Raw genomic sequence first — 23,355 nt, 5'->3', positions numbered from 1 at the left:
AGAAGAATGCAAGCAGCAGAAAGATCTGCAGAAAAGCATTTCTCCTGGAGCATATACTATCCACTGGGGACAAATGTTCCACAAGCCTGCAACCTCTAACACTGAGCCCTTCAATCAGATCACAGGAATTTTGAGAGTAAGCATGTCCAGCACAGCTCCTTAGAGACAAGTATCTTTATCCCACTGCCTGCTTTCCAGATTTGATAGGCTGTTTGTACACTACTACAAAGAGGCTCAAAACAGATGTTTAGTTAGTAGTCTTCCCTACTACCACATGAGAGGTTTTAATAAAGTATTTATAAGCTGGTTTATAATGAAAGATATTTTTGGCAGACAGCTTTACTGACCTGCAGTGCTAACAAAATATTACCCAGTTATAGAAAATAGCACGAAGTTCCATTTCATTTTTAGCATTGCACACTTTGTATAAATTGCTAGCTTATTAAAGTATAATCCTCAAAATGAAATAACTTGTAATTCTTTCTTCAGCCCTAAACATCAAGGGACTTGGACAAAAACAGACCTATTTCCAAATGACACCTCAGTTTGATTTGGGAAAATTTGTATCACCTCTTTCTGGATGCCTTTTCTTGAAGTGTACCCTAACTGCCTCCCTGCAAAACCAAGAACAGATTGGAAGGGCTGCTAACATTCATATCCAGTTTAAATATCTGACTTGCCACAAAGTAATTATTACATTTGCTATGTATCTAAGATATAATTAACAGCACACATGATTGAGAGAGATTCATTATATAAGTCAAATTCCAACACCTTTACTCACTTTAAACAGCACCTTGCTTTGAGAGTAATCACAAATATTTCAATGGCACTACTTGCCAAATAGGGTACTAGTTAACAAGAGCCAAAGTGACCCAATCAGGTACATTTTGTAGTAAACTTGCACTTCACCTGTGTTTAGAAACAGGCTGCACAAACATCAGGATCGAGCATATATAAACAAACAAACAGAAAAGTTACAGGGAGATCTAAATCTCTCAGTTATAATGCATTATTTGCAGGACACTTAGGTTTACTTTAACCACTAGAATATCAAGTCCATGGTATCTTCGTGGTCTGTATATAACCTTGCCAGATAATGAAACTGCTGTTACGGTTTCCACTACCCATATTTGAGACAGATATTGTAACCACAAAGTTCAGTTGTGAGCTTCTCTGATGACTGGCTGGGAATGACACCGAGATACCATAGACCGCTCTTCCTCAAGACAAGCTACTATGCCATCTGAAGCGACAGATAATTTTCAGGCAAAGATCACTCTTGAGAGCAGCTGTAGTTACTGTACATATGCTTTATGTGCCTGAAGAATCAATTAATTTGCAATTCTTACAGAAAACAGTAGACAGAAATAAACAACAGAGCTGCCTGTCTTTCAAACATACAATTAGCATAAATGCTATGAAATCAGTGTCCAAAACTTACAGCCGCCTGCTTCCACTAGAAGGAGGTGGGCACTCATTTTCACTTCACAAGTCACTTACACTTGTCTCCATATTGCACACAGTATCACACATATCCAATTAGTCACCTCAAGAAATGAAAAATAAAAGCTAGAAGCATTAGCATAGCAAACAGGTACGAGAACTTTTACATCCTTTTTTTTTTTCACTTCCTTCTAAAAAACAAAGGAACCAATTGTCCTTTTATGGTTTCAACCTAGGAGAATGCCAGACTACAGCGGACTGACATTTGATTTACAGTGGCATGCACAAGCAATAACTTCACTCCAGGCCTCTGAAGCCTTGTATTAGAGTATTTATGAATCTTTAACAGAGATTTTTTGCCTGCATAGCTTTCCTTTCACATAAATATTATTACAGTATTTTACTATCTGGTTTAGGTAAGATCAGAACAATTGCTAGAGGATTTGCAAATTGGTCCACTAAGACTAGCATTTGACCTCCATAAGGTAATGCTTACATGTTTCCAAGGAATGCAGCAGGTATGTGGCAGCCATAGCACACTGTGATATTTTAATTCACATAGACAGCACAGCAACTTTTTAAGCATTCCTTATCACTCAAGCAAATACTTACAGGGTCAGAAGGACCACAGAAGTCTCTGAACACTTTTGGAGACTCAGGCTGTATAATCTCCATTGCTATGCAAGGGCCTGAACACAACTCTGTAACCATCTCCTGGAAGAGAAAACAAAGACAGAAACAAATCTGGGCTCCTTGGGCATTAGCAAGGGTTGTATTCTTCCCCAAAATTAGACACAAACTTGCAGGACAGGAACAATTAAGAAATATTGGTGCATTTAGGAAAGCAAAGACATGAAACAAAGATATCATTAGTATTCACAACAAAAGAAATGTTTTCCATTTTGCTGCTTGGTTTAGAAGGTGGAGACCAAGGTAAATCGGATATTCAGCTTCAACAGGATACTGAATAGCATGCAACAGAATCCGCAATAAATTCTTTTGCGGGTACATCCTTATTGATCTAGACCTGGATTTCAGAAGTATCCCATAACTTGTCAAACCAGACTGAATCAACAGAACACTCTTTGCTGGGTGTAAGTCTGAAAATAATTAAAAGAAAAAAAAATCAGACAAACAAACAAAAAAATGTTCAGTCAGTTCCACAGGCAGCAATGTACTTCGCCGCATTCCCTACAGGGAGCACAGTACACAGTCTATATTTGTTTCCAAATATATATCCATTTGATGGCTTTAAGTCATTAAAATGTCTCTTGGACTTTTGGTTCTCACTGTCTTTTCCTCACGTATTGCTACAGAAGCTGAAACAAGTCAACAGAACAGAACTGAAAGGGGCCTGTGGCACAACCTGTTAGGGAAAGGGTCCTTGATCTGGCAACATTCTTGTGGTGTACCATTACCAGAATCTCAGTTACACCAAAATCATCTGTTTCCCTGGAGCCTCCTGGAGAGTAATGAGACATCGTTGAATTCTGAGTGGGTGATGAAGATGGGTCATAATTTTCATAAGCTTAAATTAACTCTGGGCATCAGTGCCAATTTGGAGTTTGTTAATTAGAGATATAGGTTTCACAAGCAGAAAGAACCTATTTCGATGTTCTGGTCTGACTTCCTTTTTTAAAAAATGCCCTTATATTTGCATACCTGTCTAGAAATTTGGGAAGACAAGTTTTAAACAAATCAGGACAATTAAAAGAATCAAAACCAATGAGGAAAGGGGAAAGGAGAAAACATTCACAGGAAATAAGGGAGGACAGGGAAGGACAAGCAAGGTACTGCAATCACGCCCACCAGACATGGGCAGGCCAAGGATGAGCCATGGCAAAGAACAAGAGTATACAGAGTGGGCAAAAAAGCAGTAGGAAGAGAAGGATTAAGTCCTTCTCTGCATTTTATGAATCGTGATGGAAACTAAATACACAAAGACTCCAAATCAAGCAGCATTGTTCCAAAGAGTTGCTATCTTCATAACAGATTCCATGGTGAGAGCATGTGCTTAATCGCCCCACTCTGAAGTCAACAGGACAGAATTTTAGCAAAGTGTCTCTGTCATCAACCTGATTCTAGGAAATGTAGGTACAAATATCCCTGAGAGGATGTGAAAAGAGTGCAGAATATTTTCATGCTTTACAACATGAATAAATATTTTAATTCCAAAAACTGTCTTATCACCAGCGAATCCTCTGTTAAGAACAGGTCAAAGGGCAATATATTTCATCCTGTTAAGAAACAGTAAATTGTCACAAAGTCACTACTCTGTACAATTTTCCTGAATTCTATCATCTAAATAACTGTTAACAGGCAAGTGGAGAAAAAACAGACTTTTAAATTTAGTTGAATCAACTGAATTCCTCCCTGCAAACTGTGTTTTTTCTTCTTCCTCCCTTTTCTATTGTTTCTGTCTCAGCACTGACATCCCACCAGCAACAGCAAACAATGTGAGCAAAGTTACTCCCAACTCCTTCATTACAGTACAAAGCTGAGGACTGAAGACCAGCTGCCATCAACTACAGCACAGAGGCAGGTGGTTACTATGTGGGACAAGCTTGGTCTACCTTACACAGCCTCATCAAGTCTAGAGTTGAATTTAAATAGCAGACACTGTTTCTCTGGTAAGATGCCCAGTTACAGCTAAATCAAATTTTCTTTAGAAAATAGTTTATTCATCTAATGACATGGCTGTCAAACAAAACCATTCCTGAAGCTGGATCAAGCTCAAGCATTTTTGATTAACAAAGTGGATTCTGAGCTGACCCAAAATAGTCTCCCTCCTTTTTTCCCATTTTCTATTCTGGCTACAGTAGGAAATACAAAGCAAAACAGCACAAAAACTAATCAATAGTATGCAAAATCCCATGCAGGAGATACCAACAAAGCTAAAATTTTGGGCCATTGTTCAGCTTTCTCTTTTCACAGAGAAGTGCTTTATATACAATGTCAAGCCTTTATCTGATTGACAAGGAGTAACCAGAAGAAATAGGAGTTCAGTTTCTGAAAAGGACTTCTCAATGCCAAGTATCTTGTGTGCCGAGTTGTTTCAGAATGATAAATAAAATTCAGATCAAAACAGACGGTTCTGAGTCACAGATATAAGAGGTCATATTCTTTCTTCAATGTCTTATTTTGCAACATACTTCTTTCTATTTGGCCTGCACTGACAATATCTATTGCTGTTCCCATATGTGCCTTCTCTGGATCCCTTTATCACCATGATCAGCTTTCCCACGTTTTTCACAGATATCCTGAGCGCATGGAGGTATTAATTTCATTTCATTTCAACTGAGTGCATCCAGCACATATGGCTTGCAGGACAGGGCCCTAGATTCTCACTTTTCTTCAAATCCCATCTAAAACATATCTTCCTTATTGATGTACCCTGTTTAAATGTCACCTTCCCTTCTGAGTAACTCTCCAATTAAATTAATATAACTAAAATTTGCAACTTACTAGGAGGTCAGAAATTGTACAAAAGAGTTGCAGAAGATGGTAGAAAATTTCCAACTTGGTTCAAAGCAGAGACTTTTGTAGTACCATAGGATTCTTTGGGCCCTGAAATACTGTTCAGATATTACCATATTTGAATTCTGCCACCTACCTACAAGTCTGCCTGTCCAATCTTCCTTTGGTCCTTGTCAAAAATGATGTCATCAGAGGAGACTTTAAGAGTATTCCCCAGTCTGAGAGTGAACTAACAGTACTCCTAACCTATTTAAAGACAAATCTACAAACCCTGTTAAGTTAGACTAAACAATCATAAAGGGGGGAAAAAAAAGAAAATAAAAATGTCACTATCAGAGTAATATTAGTAACTGGCAGTGAAGCTAAACTCATTACTGTTTATGAAATGAACCAAAATCCTCAGACAGAAGATACAGAAATGCAAACTCATCTTCTTGTATTCCCGTTGTTCAACCTGCAGTCAGAAAGTTTTATGTGACTGTACAACAAGGCGTAGAGTCTTAGATGTTCACTGGGATTACAACATATCTTAAACTTCTTAGATTTTCTGAAGATCCACAAAAGTCAGATCAGTAAACTTAAGAATAGCTCAAAATGTCATTAGGAAGGCATTCAAATACAGCAGCCCCATTGTAAACAAAATAATAAATATATATTCTGGTCCAAGCCACTATGGCAAAATCAAAGCAAAGAAAGACACAGATGTGACACATTCTCATAGCTCTACTGCAATAAAATTACTTATTTTACAAATTCCTCAGCTGAACAATTTTCACGAGACTCTCTTTTCTTACAACACAGATAGCACAATATTCAAGATAAGTTAGTTTATTTGAGAACAAGCTAGAATTGGTCAATACCAGGTTCCTAAAAGAAATCTTACCACAATCCCAAAAAAGGAAAAATGTGACCACTTCCTCATTTAATCATATTTTATTTTTAATCAATTCTTCTCAAACTTACGCTTACCATGTATTCAGCGACGACACCTTTGTAAATCTCATAAAATTCTTCCACATTTGCACGTTCCATGTTGAACTAAGGAAACAAAAATGTTAGCCAGCCTGCCTTCAACAACAACAACAACAAAAAAATAGACAGACACCCCTGCTTAACTAGCAAACATTCAGAATACTCTTTTAAGTTTTACTAGGTAAAAGGAATGGCTTTACAGCTGCAATATGAAGTTTGTCAACAACTTAGCAAATAACACCACAGGCAACATAGCACACAGTATCTTCTTCCACCTTAAATATAAGTAGACAACATAGTGTTGGCTGATGCCACTAAGACATGCAAGAAGGTCTGTTTGTTGCATTGTAAAGGAAAGGGACTATTCTTCATTTGTGGTGGGGATTTGAGTCATAGGGGGATTTCAGATCTTGAGACTTTCACAAAAAATCAAAGGGCAGGACTTACAGGACTACTCTTGGGAACAATCTCTGTGCCAACTGCCGAGGGTGATCAGGGTGTGAAAATCCTTTAAATATCTTTAAAAACCTTCCCCTAAATTCATACTGGATATTAACGATAATTTATCTAATCTTAGCTAGTACATTTTGTAAAGATATCTCAAATTGCTCCAGAAGAGACAGATATCATTACCCCCGCCTTCTAACTATAGGGAAACCGAGATACAGCGAGGTAAAGTGTCTTGGCTCAAGGTCACCCAGTAACGAGAAACAGGTCAGCTGATCGATCAAATAATAAAACACAAATATCACAAGGACAATGATGATCCCAAAACATTGCTACACAGCCTGCAGAAGGGTTTTATATTGCAGGAAGACACCTGTGCATTGCTGTAAAGAGCATACACCACTTTTCCAATTCCTGTTTATCAGAAAACCATACAGAAAAGGAAACCTACCATCTGCAAAGCTGAGATCTGAAATCCCTCTTTGGTGATGGCTTTTATAATCTTTCCAGCTAGCCCTGAAGAAACACACAAAAGACAGTATTCAATTTTAAAAAGCAGAATTTACAACTGGAAGATATTTATGCCAATGTACCATTTATTTTCAAACCAGAAGTGCTTGTGGAATGCTGAGAGAGGAAGCAGAGAGCAGAGCTGAGTTCACATACTCTATGTTCTATCTAATGTGACATGTTGATGTCTTCAAACAACCAAATTCCATGCAGTTGTTGAAAAGAATCTCTACCAAAAAAAGGCAATTAGCAAAGCCTTTGCTTTTCTCAGATCGACTGAAAAACACGCAGTTGCTGCAAAATCAAGATTTATGTTTTTAATTAAGTTCTATTGGCACCACTGATGCTTAAACAGTAATCAAATCAGAGCACAGGCTGTCTATTTTGCCGTTTTTATACAGTGTTCACCAGAGTGGGGGGGTCCTACTTTAAGCTAGCAACAATGCAGGTTGTTAATAAATATTGCCAATAAACCAGCACAAAAGTTCATGTCTTCTATGGGAAAAGCACATTAATGTAAAATAACCTACTGCTTCTAAGGTTATAATTCACAAATAGGTTACTGCTGATCATCCAGCTTGCTTTACTCTCTCCAAAAGGCATCCTCAAAGACTGAATGACATTGTAAAACAAAACACTAAACTTCAGAAAACAAGAACCACTGATTTTCCACTGAATGTGTATTTTAAATTTGCCTGTGCTTGACAAGATCAGAACATTTTGAAGATTATGTCAGCCAAGCACAGTACTCTGTGTGAGTGAATTTCATAGAATCACCATTTTTACAGAACGTAAATGCCTGTTCTCTAGTACAGCTTGTGAGAAACTACAAATTCCGGACATGTATTCAGAACAGAATTAACCACCGAAGAATACCCTGTAATGTATGACAGCAGCAGGATTTTACTTGTGGTCATTAAGTCATTTTATTAACTAGTCTTTAAATTGCAGTATTTTTTTAGCACTGCTTAAGTTCAGTAGATGAGAATAAAACAAAGCTAGTATCTAGAGTTCTAGTACAATGAAGATCTGAATTGTACACTGCCTGCTAATTCCAGTGGCATAGGATTGGTGAGCTTCCTACCACATTAAAAGGTCAGTGGAAGCTCTGAGTAAATGAGACAAAAAGTTGGAGGGCTTTCAAAAATTGTATTTACAAACAAAAATGAAAAAGACTATCCCTGAACTATTCTCCCCCATATTTCCACATTAAAGTTTATGTAGAAAAACCTTCCATATATAAACCAGTGCATACTTCTTCCAAAAATCTTCAAACTACTGAAGAGAAAAGCTGAGATTTTGGTACATAGTCCATGCAGCTCTCTGGGTTTACAGGACGTAGAAACAAGTGGAATGGCCAGTTTATAAAGAGATTAAGTGACTGGCTGGGGATCATCCAGGAAATAAATAAATGAACAAATAATCTGTGACAAAGCATAAACATTTCCTCATTCTCGATCTTCAGAGCCAATATTCCAGTCAACAGCCACTGCTTCACCAGAAACCAACAAAGACAAAGAAAGGGCATTTGCACGGACAAGGCTACCTTGGTACAAGAAAGCAGCTTTGCCTGACAGATCTCCATTTTACACTTTATCAGTCAAAAATGGGCCACTCACGTAGGCCTTCACAGCTGGCAAGCATCTAATTAAAATACTCATCAGGTATCAGGTTCTGGGGTACTATGGAGATCTGCTTTTCAGAGAACTTTTGCCCTTGGCAGTAGGACAGTCAGCAAACCCCATGTTTTAGAGAAACAAAGGGGAATGTAAATATTCAGCTTTCTGGGCTGTTTCTCTACTGAAGTCACTAAGACTCTTCTTTTCTGTGGACAGGAGACAGGCTCCTTTAATGATAGAAATCAAAGTAGGAATGTATTTTGCATAAAGGTCTTTAATACAAGGTTCATTTAATTATTAACTGTGATAAACCTATCAAGATTTTCCTCTGCATTGTATTCCTGAGTTCTCTCTCACTCAGGAGAGCATCTTGTTGCTCCAGACAGAGTGCCCATGACTGCAACACCCTAAAGGCTTAACCAAAGGAATTATAGTTACCATTGTACACAGATAGATGTCTTTTCAAAAAAATTCAAAGTGCCTTGAGGAAAAGGCATGAGATTTCATTTATGTTTGCAAGGCAAGATGTTAGGTCCACTTCCCAGATGTGGGAATTGAGGCACAGGAGGATAAGCAAGTTGCCAGTGGCAGCACAGATCTACAAATCCAGTGACTTGGCCTCCCTGTCCCAGTTTAGACATTATCACGTCTCCTAGGGACACTTTCTTTTCAAATTCTACCTCAACCAAAACAGAAACAAAAAACATAGAGGCAATCCCCAAGCAACATAAGAGTGGAAGCTCAAGGCTCAGCTTGGGATCTATTTCAGGCTTTCAGCCAGTTGCTTGACTGAACTGGGAGAAGTCCTCTCCTTTGTGGGCAGATAGGGCTGAGGAAAAGAAGAACTAATTAGACAGACTGCCATTTCAGCAGCTTTCAACAATTTGTTCTCAACTTTAAAATCCAGATTTGTAGTGAAAAAACAACTTTTTAAGGACCCTTCAAACAGGGCCAGTGCATGTTTAAAATGTGATTACAGTAAGAATCCAAATCAAAGCTGCAGATTAGGCACCAGTTATGATGAATTTTCAGTCACAAAGCACAAAAGAATCACAAGCATTACTAAATACAACCAGGGGAATTTAGTACTAATCCTAAGAAATATGGCGGGGGGGAGGTTCACACGCTTTATGTCTCCTCAGCAGCATTATGTTATTATGGACCTAATACAGGATAGATAATCTTCCAACATATTTTAATCAGATAAAATGATAAGGTACCAAGACCTCATCAGTTATATTGATCTTCTACAATTTGTTGCTTTACAACACACGATATTTGAAAATTGTACTTCATTAAGAAGCAGAAAGTAGCAGGGAGGACATCAGACTGAAAAATGTTACAACTGTTTGCAGAATTATGGATTGGAATAAAATTTAAAAGTTCATGAAAGTCACTTTTAACTTAACAGCACTTTAATTAATGGAATGTAACAGCTGTGTTACCAGGACCTGCCAGTCCCACTGCACTATGAACCACCAGCCCTATGACTAGGGATGTTACATTCTCTTCCCTTTGTTCTTGGCCTGTTTCCCATTTAACCATTCCACACTTAAAAGCTTATTAGGCAAGACAGAAGACTGCCTTCAAAGCAAGTCAAGAACTAGCTTCCTCATCTCAACCTCTAGATGTAATCCAAATAATTCCTCTGGAACAGCAACAGTTTTTTGACAGGAATACACAAGCTGCCTTGACTGATCAGATCAATGATCCACCTAATCCAGTAACATATTTCTAGAAGTAACCAATACCAGATGCTTAAAGTAGCACTAACTATAAGTAGACATTTCATTTCATGTCTATTTTTGACATTTTAAAATGCAATTTTGCTTCACAGTATAATGAAATTATCTGATTCCTTATTGCTGAGTGTTAAGGGCCTGTCCCAAAACTCCAGAGAATCATGATCAGCCTTGACTACTTTTTGAATGCCGTAAGAGGGAAAAGTGGGATTCAGAGCTGGGCCCTCCTGCCATGTATTTCAGTTGAAGTTCTCACTAATTTTTGTTTCAGACAACATTGCAAAATGCTATGCAGTAGGAAGCTGACAGCTGTCCTTCTCAAAAAGTGCACTTATTCCTATCAGTTGGTCGACCTTTCCCCTGAAGAACAAGGTTTCTCTATCTCTTCTCTTTTGCTTTTTCTGCTTAGAAATAATGCAACTCTAGGCATTCTTACTATGCAACATAAATACACCATTTCTAGACTCCCCAAAAATTTGGCGATAGTGATAATCTGCAGCTACTGATCTCCCAGCCTCATTGTGTACTGCATGAAAAAGGATATGCAGTCATTTTTGTATTTGTACTCCGGAGCACCAAGAAGTAAGTCACAGAGGGACACAGGGTCTCCGAAGTAACACACACTAGGCCAACACAGAGGAGAAGGGGAGCTCAAAAGCTACCCAGGCTAACCATGAGGAGGCAAAAAAAAAAAAGACAAGTGGATACAGACAGAAGATAAAGAAGAACATGTGAGGAAATTATGAGAGGATATTGTTCCTAGTAATAAATCCAAAATTTTCCATAATTTCTCTCTAGGCATTGTATTAAAAGAGAACGTCAAGAAGTTTGAAGGGCAGCTTAACAGATATTTATGGAGAACTCCATCAACACTGCAGCACTGGTGAAAATATTTACAAACAATATTCATTTGGAAATACTAAAAGGGTGAAGACAAAAGATATCACCACTGCTTTACTGGAGAATAGAAGTTGGCATTTGGCTAGCAAAAGCAAAATTATGCATACAGACAGTAAATCTTAGGGGAGCTTGAAACCAAAATGGCCAAGCATTTGATGTAAGTAAGAATGGGAACCAACAGAAAAATTCAAAGGGGATGAAAGGTTCAAAGGCTTAATCCCAGCTGCAACTTTCTGAACCTCTACAAGCAAGGCAAGACCACATTTGTGTCTTAATGTCTTAATGGACATTAAGACACAAAATGTAGGAAATCTGTAGGGAAAAAAAAGGCATTCTGGGAACTCTTGCATGAGAACAGATGGGAAGAGTCACACTTAAAATTGACATACAAAAACCCATACAGAAATTCAAGTCAAAGATCATGGCTGGGCTACAGAAAGTATCCAGCAATTTGGATGTGCAGTGTGCGCCATTTGAGAAGGGAATCTGAGGAAGAAAGAAAGGTGAAGAAGGAAAGATCAATACCTCTGCAACAGTTATGCTGAACTCAAGCTGATGGTTGTATGTTTATTAAAAAAAAAAAAACCAAACAACAACTTAGGTTTCTGTCTCTCTGTCTGTCTTTGTTCTTGTGTTAAGAAAAAGCTTAAAAAGAAATATCCAGCTTGTTTTTCTTTTTATTTTTTTCGAGATGTTCATTATTTTGTACTCCTTTAGCACATCCACTCTGATTTTTGTTTCACTTGAGAAGATTATGATCAATAACTCTGGCTAGGAGAATGTTTCTATCGCTATAACGATTTTCATTTACTCTTGCTTATTTCTTGGGTGTGAACAAAACCAAACATGTTATTTCAGTGGAGGCTGTACCGCTGAATTATATGATGGCATTCTGTACTATAATTCAAACCATTCATACGCTTACTAATATTTATTTCTTTTTTCTGGTTATCCCTACTGAACACTGTGCATGGGACTTTTCATGAATGGTTAGAGTTACAGAGAAGCAAGTGGTTAAAATTATGCCTTGTAGTGTGCATTAGCCCATAAATATAAACAACAATTTTAATCTACTATTGCACTGTCAATTAATTTAACTCTGGAGGTTAAAACCCTCATGAGATCACCCATAATCAGCTCCAGCCTTTTATATTCCACTTCCTGTGGAAGGTTTGCCAACTCACCATCCTAGATCAATAGTAAATACACTGGAAGCTCTATCATTTATTTTTGACTTAGCAAAAGACTATCGCATATTCCTACATTCTGTGTCTTGGCTCTTTTCAGACCTTTCTCCTTAGCTCTGATTTGAAAAGGGCAGTAGGAGAAAAGACTTCAAGATATTTACCTTTTGCTCCAAGGTACAGTGAAGTTAGACTGTAACTGTTAGGCTGCATTTTTAAAGTTTCTCTAAAATGTTTTCAAAAACTTCTGGTAACAAAGATTCCATTACATACCCAGATATTAGGCCAGTAATATACTTTGAAGTTTTCCTTAATGATTACATAGAAACTTCTTTCATCTAAATTAGTAAATATGCACATATTTTCCAAATTTACATATAGAAAGCTGTATATCCCTGTCTCCTCCATCTCAGGTTAAATAAATGAAATCCATCAAGTTTTCACTGGCTAAATCTCTTATTCTTTTTGCTCTCAGTTGATTAAGTTATTTTTCAAACAGAATGCCCGGAAATTGGACATGGTACACAAGCTGAGTTCTCACCAGCACTGAGCAGAACTAGTTACTGAAAAAAACCCTAAACAAAGTGTGTCCAACACTGTGAACACCAATTGTACTTATGATATATCACTACTCCAACCATTTCTCTACAGACTTTTCACTGTTACCCTGCCAGTTCTTCTCTATTTGATATTTGTGCATTTATTTTCCCTTCTCCATGGTAGTGCTATGCAGTTTTTTATATTCGGTTTCATCTTCTTCACATTGCTTCATTTCTGCAGTTCATCAGGAACGTTCCAAATTCTAATCACATCCTGCAAAACTGTAGTAGGGACTTGGTACCACCTGCAAACACTGCAAGGATGCTCTGTCCTTCCCCATCCGAATCATTACTGAAAATATTGACAAGAACTGGCCCAAGAATGGGTGACAAGACTTCACTTGCAAAGTCCTTCTAATGTGACGTGTTCATGTCCAGTGCTCAGGAAAACATTTAAAGCTATGCAGATGCTTATGCTATACAGTTCTAAATGTACAAATTACTTCACTAAAGACAAAATTTTGGTTTCCTAACAGCAAGAGACTTTGACAAAGGCACAGATATTCAAGTGAATTAGACTATCTGGCTCTGGTTTACGGAAAGCATACCTGGAGAATTCAGAGTTCAGAAAAGCATATTTTCCTTCAAAATACATGCTGGGAAATGTCCATCATATCATCACTACCTAAGTCATTTCAATGAAATTATAGACTCTTGATTCATCAGTTTCCTTGGTATGAAACAAGTTTCATTAGCCTGAAATTCCCTGGACCACTCTTAGAATTACCTTTTCTCTAATCCTTTAAGAATGAAAATCCCAAAATGCAATGTAATAAACACTCATTCCTAATGCTTTTTTTTCCCCCATGTTAATACCATCATCCCTGCACAGAGATGATTTTCAGCAACATGAGAACCACTAATATAAGTCTACTGAACACTACTGGGAAACACTCTCTTTCCAGTAGTAGGAGGATACTTAAAAGCTTCAGCAAAGATTGTCTGTGCCATTTGATCTGTTTTTTTCTCTGAAGTATACCTCCTCCTCTTCCTTCCCATGGAAAACTGTCAGAAAGGACTTCCAGGTACAGCCCACCTCCCCCTCTACCTTAAACAATTAAAATGTAAAATATATTTTTCATACTTCGAAACAATAAATGTCACTTTCCCACTAGCCACTGAAATCCAAAGTCATTCTAAGTTGGGAAGCCAATGTCAAGCTGCAAAAACTTTATGTTGGAAAATCAAGAAATAACATAGGCTTAGTTTCAAAAACAAACATCCCAAGCAAGGAATATCCATCATTACAACTACAGCAAAGAATTTAAAATACAGATGGGAGTGGATGGACTACTGTTCTCCTGGAAGCTAATTTTTTTTTCTAAAAAACTGTGATAAAGTGGTAAAGTAAGTTAATTTTATTTTAATCACTTTTTCCTAGCTTCTCTAAAGAGAAAAAAAACTAAATCAAAACAAAAACACACCCAAAAAACCCAGCACCACCAAACACTTCAACACCCTATATATAATATATTCAAGAGAAACATAAAAAACAAAGTGCATTTAATTTTGCATAAATATCCCTTCTGCCTGGGCAAATCCATCTGAAAAAAACTGCCTGCATCTGAAAGCATAGTGCTTTACTAGATAGTTTTCACATGATTGCAGCACTAAGATTGCCACATTGCATGTGGGAATATCCAGAGGTCACATCTCAAACGATCCACTGTGCTTCTTTGAAGCATCTGCAAAGATTTGCATTCATCCCACTTTTTTTTTCCATTTCCAGATTCTATCTTCAAATAGTTCCTTCCGGACTTCTAATTGTTAAGTGTGTCAAGGCTATCACTGATGCCCCTTTGCACTTGACCTTGAACACAGGTTACAAAGAAAAGTTCTGCCTACGATGAGGTGAAGTCGAGAATAATGACAGATTAGCACCTCTTTGATCCTATCCTCTTTTTCTTGTCCATCTTATTTCCTTTCCTAACTACATACATGTCACTACACTTAGCATACTACAAAGGTGAACTGGACATTTTCACAGTGATGCCTTCTTTCTTCCAAAGAGCAACAAGTATACCGCATGTCAGGAACAGTTCTTCAGTTGTTTGCAGCCAGATATATAATCTACTACAATGCTGGATTCCCACTCTTTTATAAAGTAACTTCATTTGAGATCCTACATAAGTAAAACCTGTTTCTGTACCTGCTTGAGACTGAACTACTGTCCTTGGTATTCTTTTTGTCAAAGTTAGGTTTGTCTTTGGAGCAAGGAACTAGTCTCTCAAATTTTTTCTAAGTCTTTGCATAAATAAACAAACATGATTCTTATGGTTACCTGTTATGCAGCATTTTGTTGATCAATATAAAGATCTACGACTTTCTAAAGCTACTAGTAAGTTAAGATAGGAGAGCTCTGTAAGATTTATCATCCACTCAGAACGGGTCTAAAACCACATTTCCACAGAATATCTTTTCCACTTGGAAAGAACCCACTCCTGCTCCTTTTGTTTTCTATGAGACTTCAATTTTAGTTGAAGAATACTGTGGAAGACAGCACTGCAATTTTATTTTTTTTAACTACCTAAGAGAAACAAGGGCTAACTTACCAGCAATGTTAGAACAAAATGTCAAGCTTAACACATACTAGGAGAACAAACCTGTCTGGGTAGCCAGTCTCATACCTAGAAGGTCTCAAGACCATAGAAGCTTCCTTACTTCTAGGCAGGCCTTTCAGTTTGCATTAGATCTAATGAATTCTTGACTAGCAGTTTTGCTTTTCAAGTTCATGGCACAGTTCTAGCCCCAGATTTGTTTTTGGCAAAACTCTGACATTAGGAGAACCCATGTCTCAGCTTGGGAGTGCACAAAAGGAGGGCAGGATTTCACCTCTCAAGATCTGTGCCATAACCTAAGTACAAAATGTGAAATATAACAAACTTCTGACCTCAGGCTTTATAGCCTGATCATCACTATTTTCATCATTTTTTGCCTGCTCATTTTTTAAAGAACTTAAGTAAGGGTGACATCAAAGAAACTTTAAACCAGATGAAATATCAAAATCTAATTCCTACAGCAAACATGACTAAACTGTTACACATAAATACATTAAAGTTAATCCCACCCAGTGAGCTACAAGGTGCTATTTCTGCCAACAAAACAGTCAAGTCATAACTGTCTTCAGGGCATTAAACTGAAGTTCATCCATTTTGGCGCATTTACAATTTTGGCTTTTGAGCACTACTGCTGATAGCTCCAGGTCTAATAACATGAGGGGAATTACAAAAAGAGAATGTCTAAATGATTGCAACTGTGATCTTGTACCTGAATTATCAGAAGCTTCAAGCACAAGAAGCCAGTGGATTACAGAACACAGATCCACACTAAAACTTTCAAATTATTAAACAATTAAGTCATACAGTCCTAGAGCTGTGCTTACGAGTTACCATCCTCCTTGACTGAAAACTGGTTTCAGAAGAGGAGGAGGAAGCTAAAAGACACTGAGAAGTGTGGCAGATTCTATAGGGGTCAAACCACATCCTGTCTCCCCGACACATCCCTGGTCAGAAGAAGTCTGCATGGAATAGCATCAGGTTGCTTTTGCATTCTTCCAGCTCCCAATAAAGAACTGAACTGCTCTTGCAAACCCTCTTCAGAGTTAAACTGCAACCACCTCACTGCTGCCAACTTGCCAGCCATCCAGGGAAGTGCTTCATCTCCACTGCGAGAAGCCACTAGAGAATGAGCTAAAGCTGCTTAGTCCGGAGTGCTGTGCTATGTTGCCTTCCTTCAATGGCCTTCCCAGCTGTCTTCCCATCTCTAATCCTCCACAGAAGATGGTACGCTGACACCAAACTGACAAAATAGCTATTGCCTTACTTCTTTAAGAGGCGCGTATGATCCACATTCTTAGAAGGCTGGTGATACCGCCCCTCCAGCATTACCAGCACCCTTGACAGCTGAAGTTAAACTTCGCGTAACTCCTCCGACACCCTTTATCAGGCCGCAGGGTTCCTCTGCAGCCTGGCAGACACTTTCGGTACTCTCACTTACAGGACTTACCGTGTGTGTGAGCACTGCGCCAGGTCCTGCTGCAGGTGGTTGGGCTGCGCTGCTGTGGCTGCCTGGCAACAGATGTTTCTGTATGCCCGTCAAGAGAGGGTCAGCAAGGCCAGAGATAACACCAACAGTGATTTTCCACTGCTTTGTCGCTGGATAGCAACCCTATAAACCCTCTACAGTAATCAAAGTCAGTTTCTAAGAAAGGACTCTGTCCGAGAATTAACTAGCGTAAACCAGAGATTAGAAAAGCCTCCTAGCTTACAGTTGTGGTTAAAGCAAACCATCTTCCAGGATGGAAAAACAGAAGTTTTTTCCCTCTAAGAATCAGTTATGCAACTGTCTCTGGAGGAAAAATAAACACTGGGGAAAAAGGACCAGAAAGCAAAATTCAGATCATGAATTCAGTCAAGTGTTTCTGCAGAAATAAAGATTAAAGCTCCATATAAGTTTGAGTATGTAAGCAAAACTTCACATAACTGTAAATGCATAATGAGCAGATTATATTAATGGTAATTAGATAATCAATTTCAAAGCCTTGGCAGCGCATGGGAAACGGCAAAAAAAGTTTATTTTTAGATATTCGATACTGAAAATCTGTGGAACATGAATCAAATCTGCAATGCATAAAAGGCTCTGCTGCTCTGACCCACATAAATTCCTCTCCACACCTCTGCCTCTGCCAAGACACCTTTTCACACTGATGGCCACACAGGATTTCCCTTCCTCTCCAGCTGCTGTGGAAGACATTCTCCCCATCAGAAACAGCAGGGTGGACAGCCACAGCTATAGAAGCACTGTTGCTGGGGGTAAGCAAGTTGCCTGTTTTTAAGACCATGCAGTCTTCTACATGCTATTTTGCCAAAAGGGCAGCTCACTAGTTGCTATAGCACCTAATTCAACTAAGACACAGGAGATGTTGCTGGTATAACCAGAACGTATCTGGTATCACCGAACACAGTTGCTAACAGCCACTAACAGGGAGACAAGATGAGCAGGGCCTCCCTGCTCTGTCACAGATCACTGAGCCCAAATAGGTCAGCCCTTCCTTTCTCAAACTTTCTGCCTACAGATGCACAATCCATGGGTCCAACCTGCTCCACTGCCATGTCTCTGCTCTCTAATCTCTAAAGCCGGATGTCTCCCTTCTTGTCTGCCTGTTTCACTCAAGCAGCTGGGAGTTTCTCCTGAGCAGATTGTTTGATCCCCCGAAACGCTTTCACCAGGCTATTCCCTGACTCAGGAAAACAGTCTGCACAGTGAAGGAGGAATGATGGCATTTCCATAGAGACAGCCTGACACTGCCACACAGCATGCTCAAAACTTTAAAATCTATAGGAGGCAAAGGCTATGTTCCTTCAACTTTAAAAAAGGCAGTTTAATTATAAGAGAGTGATTTCAGAATTAAGACTTCCAAAAACTGTTGCAAAGATAGCGCTTAGCTCTCTACTCTGTTGCGCAGGGTTCTTCCAACTGTGATGATGCAAAGTGCTTTATAAGAAGAACAAGCACACAAAAAAAATACAACTCAGTGATATTTTTGTTGTTACTCTCAAAAATAGGCCGAAGAATACAAGAAAGACTATGGAAGACAGAAATGGACAGGCGAAGAAAGCTAAATCCTCTCCCCTGCAACACTCCTGGCCCATTGGGCTGTTGTTGGAGAGTTCCTGCAGTCCTTGTGAAGAAGGATTCATGTCACCTCAAACTGCAGACTGGAACCAGTCCGGTTGCAATATGAAGCCACACCAGTGCTCTGAGACAAAGAGGGAGTCCAGCCACAGTGACTCTTCCCTTCCTTAAGCCCAACTTCCCGTCAGAAGCCAGGCTTCCGCAAAGTTTTACAAGACCTCCTCAGTTTCATAATCTCTCTAAGAGCTGCAGCACCTGTGGCTTTTGAAATATACTTAACTAAGATTGGCGAAAACAGGCAGGAACAACAGAGCCTAGTAAGGTAAAAGCACAGGTAGTCCCTGAATTCCATCATTCCTGATGTTAATTTAAAATTGATAAAATGCTTTGCTGACTTAGAAAATTCAGTTTTGATTTTTTTATTCTGTTCAGGGTAGCAATCAAAGCTGTATGGACGGAGAACACTCACAGAAGGGTACACTTTGCCTTTCAAATTTTAGTTGCTGTTTGGCAGCTGTGGTCTGCCTTTCCAGCCCTCTGTGGTGTGAGAAAAAGGATTATAGTGTGAATATGAAGCTCAACTTTAGTCCAGTCTTTCTAGCGTTCACATTGCAAAGCTGAGTGTGCACTTACATTTTCTGTTTATCTATACCCGGACCTCTTTCTGTGACCACCCCCACCTCCTCCAAACACTTCACACTCCCAGAGGGGAGTGCAAACAGGGCCAAAATTTATCCTTTGGTGATTCAGAAAAATTCTGAGAAGTTCAAGAAAAAAGAAATAAACAAACAGACAGGGCACTATGAAATCTACAGAAACGAAGAAGCTTAAAAGTAGGAAGGGACAACCTAGGCTCACTAAAAGAGAGTCTGAGCCCCCAATATGTAACAGAAATTATAGCTTAAGTATAAGAAAACACAGCCCAAGCCATCTACTTTGCTATTTGCACAAATTAAGGACCCTAAAAATCCTGCCACAGAAAAGTTTGTCTTCTGCAAACGTTTAGCTAGGTAAGACCGTTGCCCCAGCTGCTGCCCTTACTTCTCTATAAGGAACATCACTCTGTCTTTGCTGCATGGCAGACTTATCAGTAGCAGATACCATGCAAGGCCTCAAAGAGATAACAGGCATATTATCGGCAGCGAGTGCGAGGCTCTTTTCTTGTGAAAGCCTTTTTTTTTTTTTTTTCAGCAAGCTCTCCAGACATCCCACTTGAGGTGTGAAAGGCCTGGAAACTGCTACGGCCACTTCGGCTGTTTCCATTTCAGCTATCCACAGAGAAGTGATTAAAATGTTGCAGTGTGCTCTGCATCTTACTAAGAAAAATCTCAATGCTCTCACATAGCAATATTTATTCTGCACTCAAAAATACTGTTGCAGTGCCAGAGCCAAAATATTTTACTGCACTCACTGCTCCTACACATGCTCCTATATCTAAGTACAGGACACAAAAATTAGATTATTTTTGCATGGTAACAGTTGGGCATTAAACATTTCCAATACTCATATGGTAAGCTCACAGGGCATTCTCCAGCACAGAAGGCATTGTGGATTCCAACAAATGCTTTAGGTCTTTGGCTCACGTTCATAGAGTAAACAAGCCTTTTCTACTTTCCATCTCCACTGCATTTAGCAGAACAAGATTCATATCAGCACAAATGTCCCTTTGTGAATAGTTTTAACGTAATGTGTTACTGTGTGAGTGGAAGGCCCTGCAATGTGGTTGAGTGTCCTGCTTTCACTCTGCTGCGAAGATGCTAACCTCCTGCAGATGATTGTGGTGGGCAGACATGAGCAAGGACATGGTAAATTGTCACAGTAAGATTCATCAAATCTCATGTATATTTTTATCCTTCTATTTTGCATCTCTCCTTTCTTATTCTGAAATTAACAAATATCCACATGGAAAGCACACGACCCACTCTTCATGGAACTGAACTGCAGAAATACTAAAGGTGTATGAAAGACAACGTATCTGCATACTTTTGCATGTACTATGAAATATACCCTGTGCTCTTGCAGTCTCATTCTGCAAAAAAAGGGCACAGGAATGATCATGGATACAAGGAAGCACATGTTGCTTTCACCTCCACTGTCTGCATTACTTACCTTCATTAACTGCATGAGGCTTAATAATGCAACAAGTACAGTTTGTGAATTTTGCACTGTTGACTGGTCCGTGACCTCCACTGGAGGGAAAGAACAACTCCAGCTCCTGAAAAAAATAGTAATTGAATACATTTTAAATTGATCCAGCTGCATACATCAGCTTTTATCGTAAGTAACAACATCTGAAGTACCCATAGTCACAGAAGATAAACCTTAATTATAGATTTTTGTGCTACGAATACTTTTTCCCTATTATATTCTCTCAAATATATCCTTCCCTTTCTGGTACCATTGCTACAATCATAAAAACATTATTTGAATGTTTCACAGAATCACAGAATCATTAAGGCTGGAAAAGACCTTTAAGATCATGAAGTCCAACTATCAATCCAACACCACCATGCCCACTAAACCACATGCCGAAGTGTCATGTCTGCATGTTTTTTTGAACGCTTCCAGAGATGGTGATTCCACCACCTCCCTAGGCAGCCTGTTCCAATGTTTGACCACTCTCTCAGTAAAGAAATTTTTCCTAATATCCAATCTAAACCTCCCCTGGCGCAACTTGAGGCCGTTTCCTCTTGTCTTATCACTAGTTACTTGGGAGAAGAGACCAACACGCAGGTCACCACAACCCCCTTTCAGGTAGCTGTAGAGAGCGATAAGGTCTCCTCTCAGCCTCCTCTTCTCCAGACTAAACAATCCCAGTTCCCTCAGCTGCTCCTCATAAGAACTGTGCTCCAGACACCTCACTAGCTTCATTGCCCTTCTCTGGACACGCTCCAGCAATTCAAGGTCCTTCTTGTAGTGAGGGGCCCATTGCATTTCTTGCAATGTCTTTCTTTTCACTTCTGCAACAAAAATCAATCCGTTTCCATTCAGAGCATTCAAAATACTGCTGCAATAATCATTTGGTAGAGGTGTTCCCAGTTTTCTGAATTCTCTCTTTCTTTCCTCAGTATCTTTCCCAAATCCACTTCCATGTACACATATTTTATCTTTGCTCTTTTCACATCATCTTTTCCACTATATGAGCAAAAATACAACTGCCATCCATTTCTCAGTATGTTTTCCTTCCGTATACAAAACTGACCTCCATCCCATTTGTTTACAATGTTTTCCTTTTGTCTTAAACAACTAAACTTTATCTAAAATTGTTGACTCGCTCCTCATGCCTTATTGACTCTATTTTTTATTTTTTTTAGTCTTACTGAATTGAAGCTGATGAACTCAATTGTTCTGATTTCTGGATGAATCAAAAGAACGTCTTTGCCTCTGGATCACTTCCTTTCTTCCCACCATCATTATTCAGGTATCATATAGCTTGGGTCTTAGACCATACTGGGGTGAGCTTGACAGACAGGTTTCTTTCCTCAGTGATATTTTTTCACTGTTCGCTGCCAGCTTCACACTTTTTCTGTACCATTTATTCACATACATTACACAATCTGCCAATTAACATTAGTCAAATGCTCAAAACACAGATTCCATTTCAGACCTATTGGTCAAATTCAGTAAGAGAATTGATAAATTTATATTTAGGCGAAATAATAATATCCTGGAAATACTACTACTGCATCTATCTGATTTTTTCCAGTGTAACAGTGCTAAAGGCGATTTCCCAGAATTGTCTCATTTCATTTAATAGCTCAATTCAGATGGAATAGACTTAGCTATCTCCCAGTCTTTAGCTGATGGCACTCTGACGATTCTTTTAATCCTTACTTGAACAAGTATGCAATTCAAACTAATGGATCTTTCAATGGAAGGGAAAACAGTTTTTGGTTTGCTCCTAGAAAATAATATTTTAAGTAGGCATATCTAAGACAGAAGGGTTCATTTCCTACATCCTTCTACTGATACAACGTGGCATGCTTCGAAGACCTTGTCCACCTCTGTTAATTAATGTTTACTCTAAAAGAAGCAGCCAGGAAAAAGCAGCAAGATACTTACAATATTTAACACTTTTTATAATCCATCAAAAGTCATAAAAGGAAAGTAACCAAATAACACTGAAGGACTAGGATAATGAAATGCCAAAGTATAACCAAGTGGAGCCTTAAACAGAAATTTTTTTTCCTTTCCCTTTGTTCCTGATCTAAAGAAATTCCAAAATTTGGCCTGCAGAGAGACACCAGTTTAGAGTATACCAGAGGCATACTTTCACTTGTCATTTAGCCCCTAAAAGAACAATACAGTCTCCCACTCTTAACTGTTCAGTTTACAATACATACATTAAATGGTTGAGACCAGTTTTCCTTCAGAACAGTTCGTTTAGGTCCCTTTATCTTATATGAATTTCTTTTCAGCCAATCTTCTGCAAGGTACAGCCAACTAGTTTCCATGGCAACCACTACATAGCCATATAATACTGGGTCTTCTAAATTAAAATAGGCACAGGGGTATTAAATTCATAATTTTGGTTGATTTATTGAAGATGGGTATCAGCAACACCACAAACATGTACACACCTGCAAAAGTTCAGCAAAATAATCCCACAGTCATAAAAATGCTGCAGATGAATGGGGCCTTCAAACAGCATTTCAAAAATAATGAAATGCAAAAAGAACAAACAACCTAAGTCAAAGCACATACTTATGTTTCTAATCAAAATTTTATGCTAATAGATACTCTTTCCTACATTCTCAGTTCACAAGCCGACACAATTGTCATGGCAGTACACAGGAACAAAGAGGAAGTTTCACCGTTATATATG

The 23,355-nt window shown here is 38.7% G+C and overlaps 1 protein-coding gene across 1 annotated transcript in view; it reads right to left on the bottom strand.

Moving 5' to 3' along the window:
• NME7 (NME/NM23 family member 7) overlaps positions 1 to 23,355 on the bottom strand; it is a gene marked incomplete at both ends in the record, with an annotated part of 69,468 nt that overhangs the window by 24,284 nt on the left and 21,829 nt on the right. Inside the window, 4 exons of the mRNA XM_082006034.1 lie at positions 2,059 to 2,160; positions 5,893 to 5,961; positions 6,794 to 6,858; positions 20,640 to 20,745. Of these exons, the coding sequence (XP_081862160.1) occupies positions 2,059 to 2,160; positions 5,893 to 5,961; positions 6,794 to 6,858; positions 20,640 to 20,745 (342 nt within the window). The remainder of the gene's footprint in view (positions 1 to 2,058; positions 2,161 to 5,892; positions 5,962 to 6,793; positions 6,859 to 20,639; positions 20,746 to 23,355) is intronic.

This window comes from Phaethon aethereus, assembly GCF_964289735.1.
Source record: "Phaethon aethereus genome assembly, chromosome: 1".
NCBI lineage: Eukaryota > Metazoa > Chordata > Aves > Phaethontiformes > Phaethontidae > Phaethon > Phaethon aethereus.
This window is presented reverse-complemented; position numbering and strand designations above follow the sequence as displayed.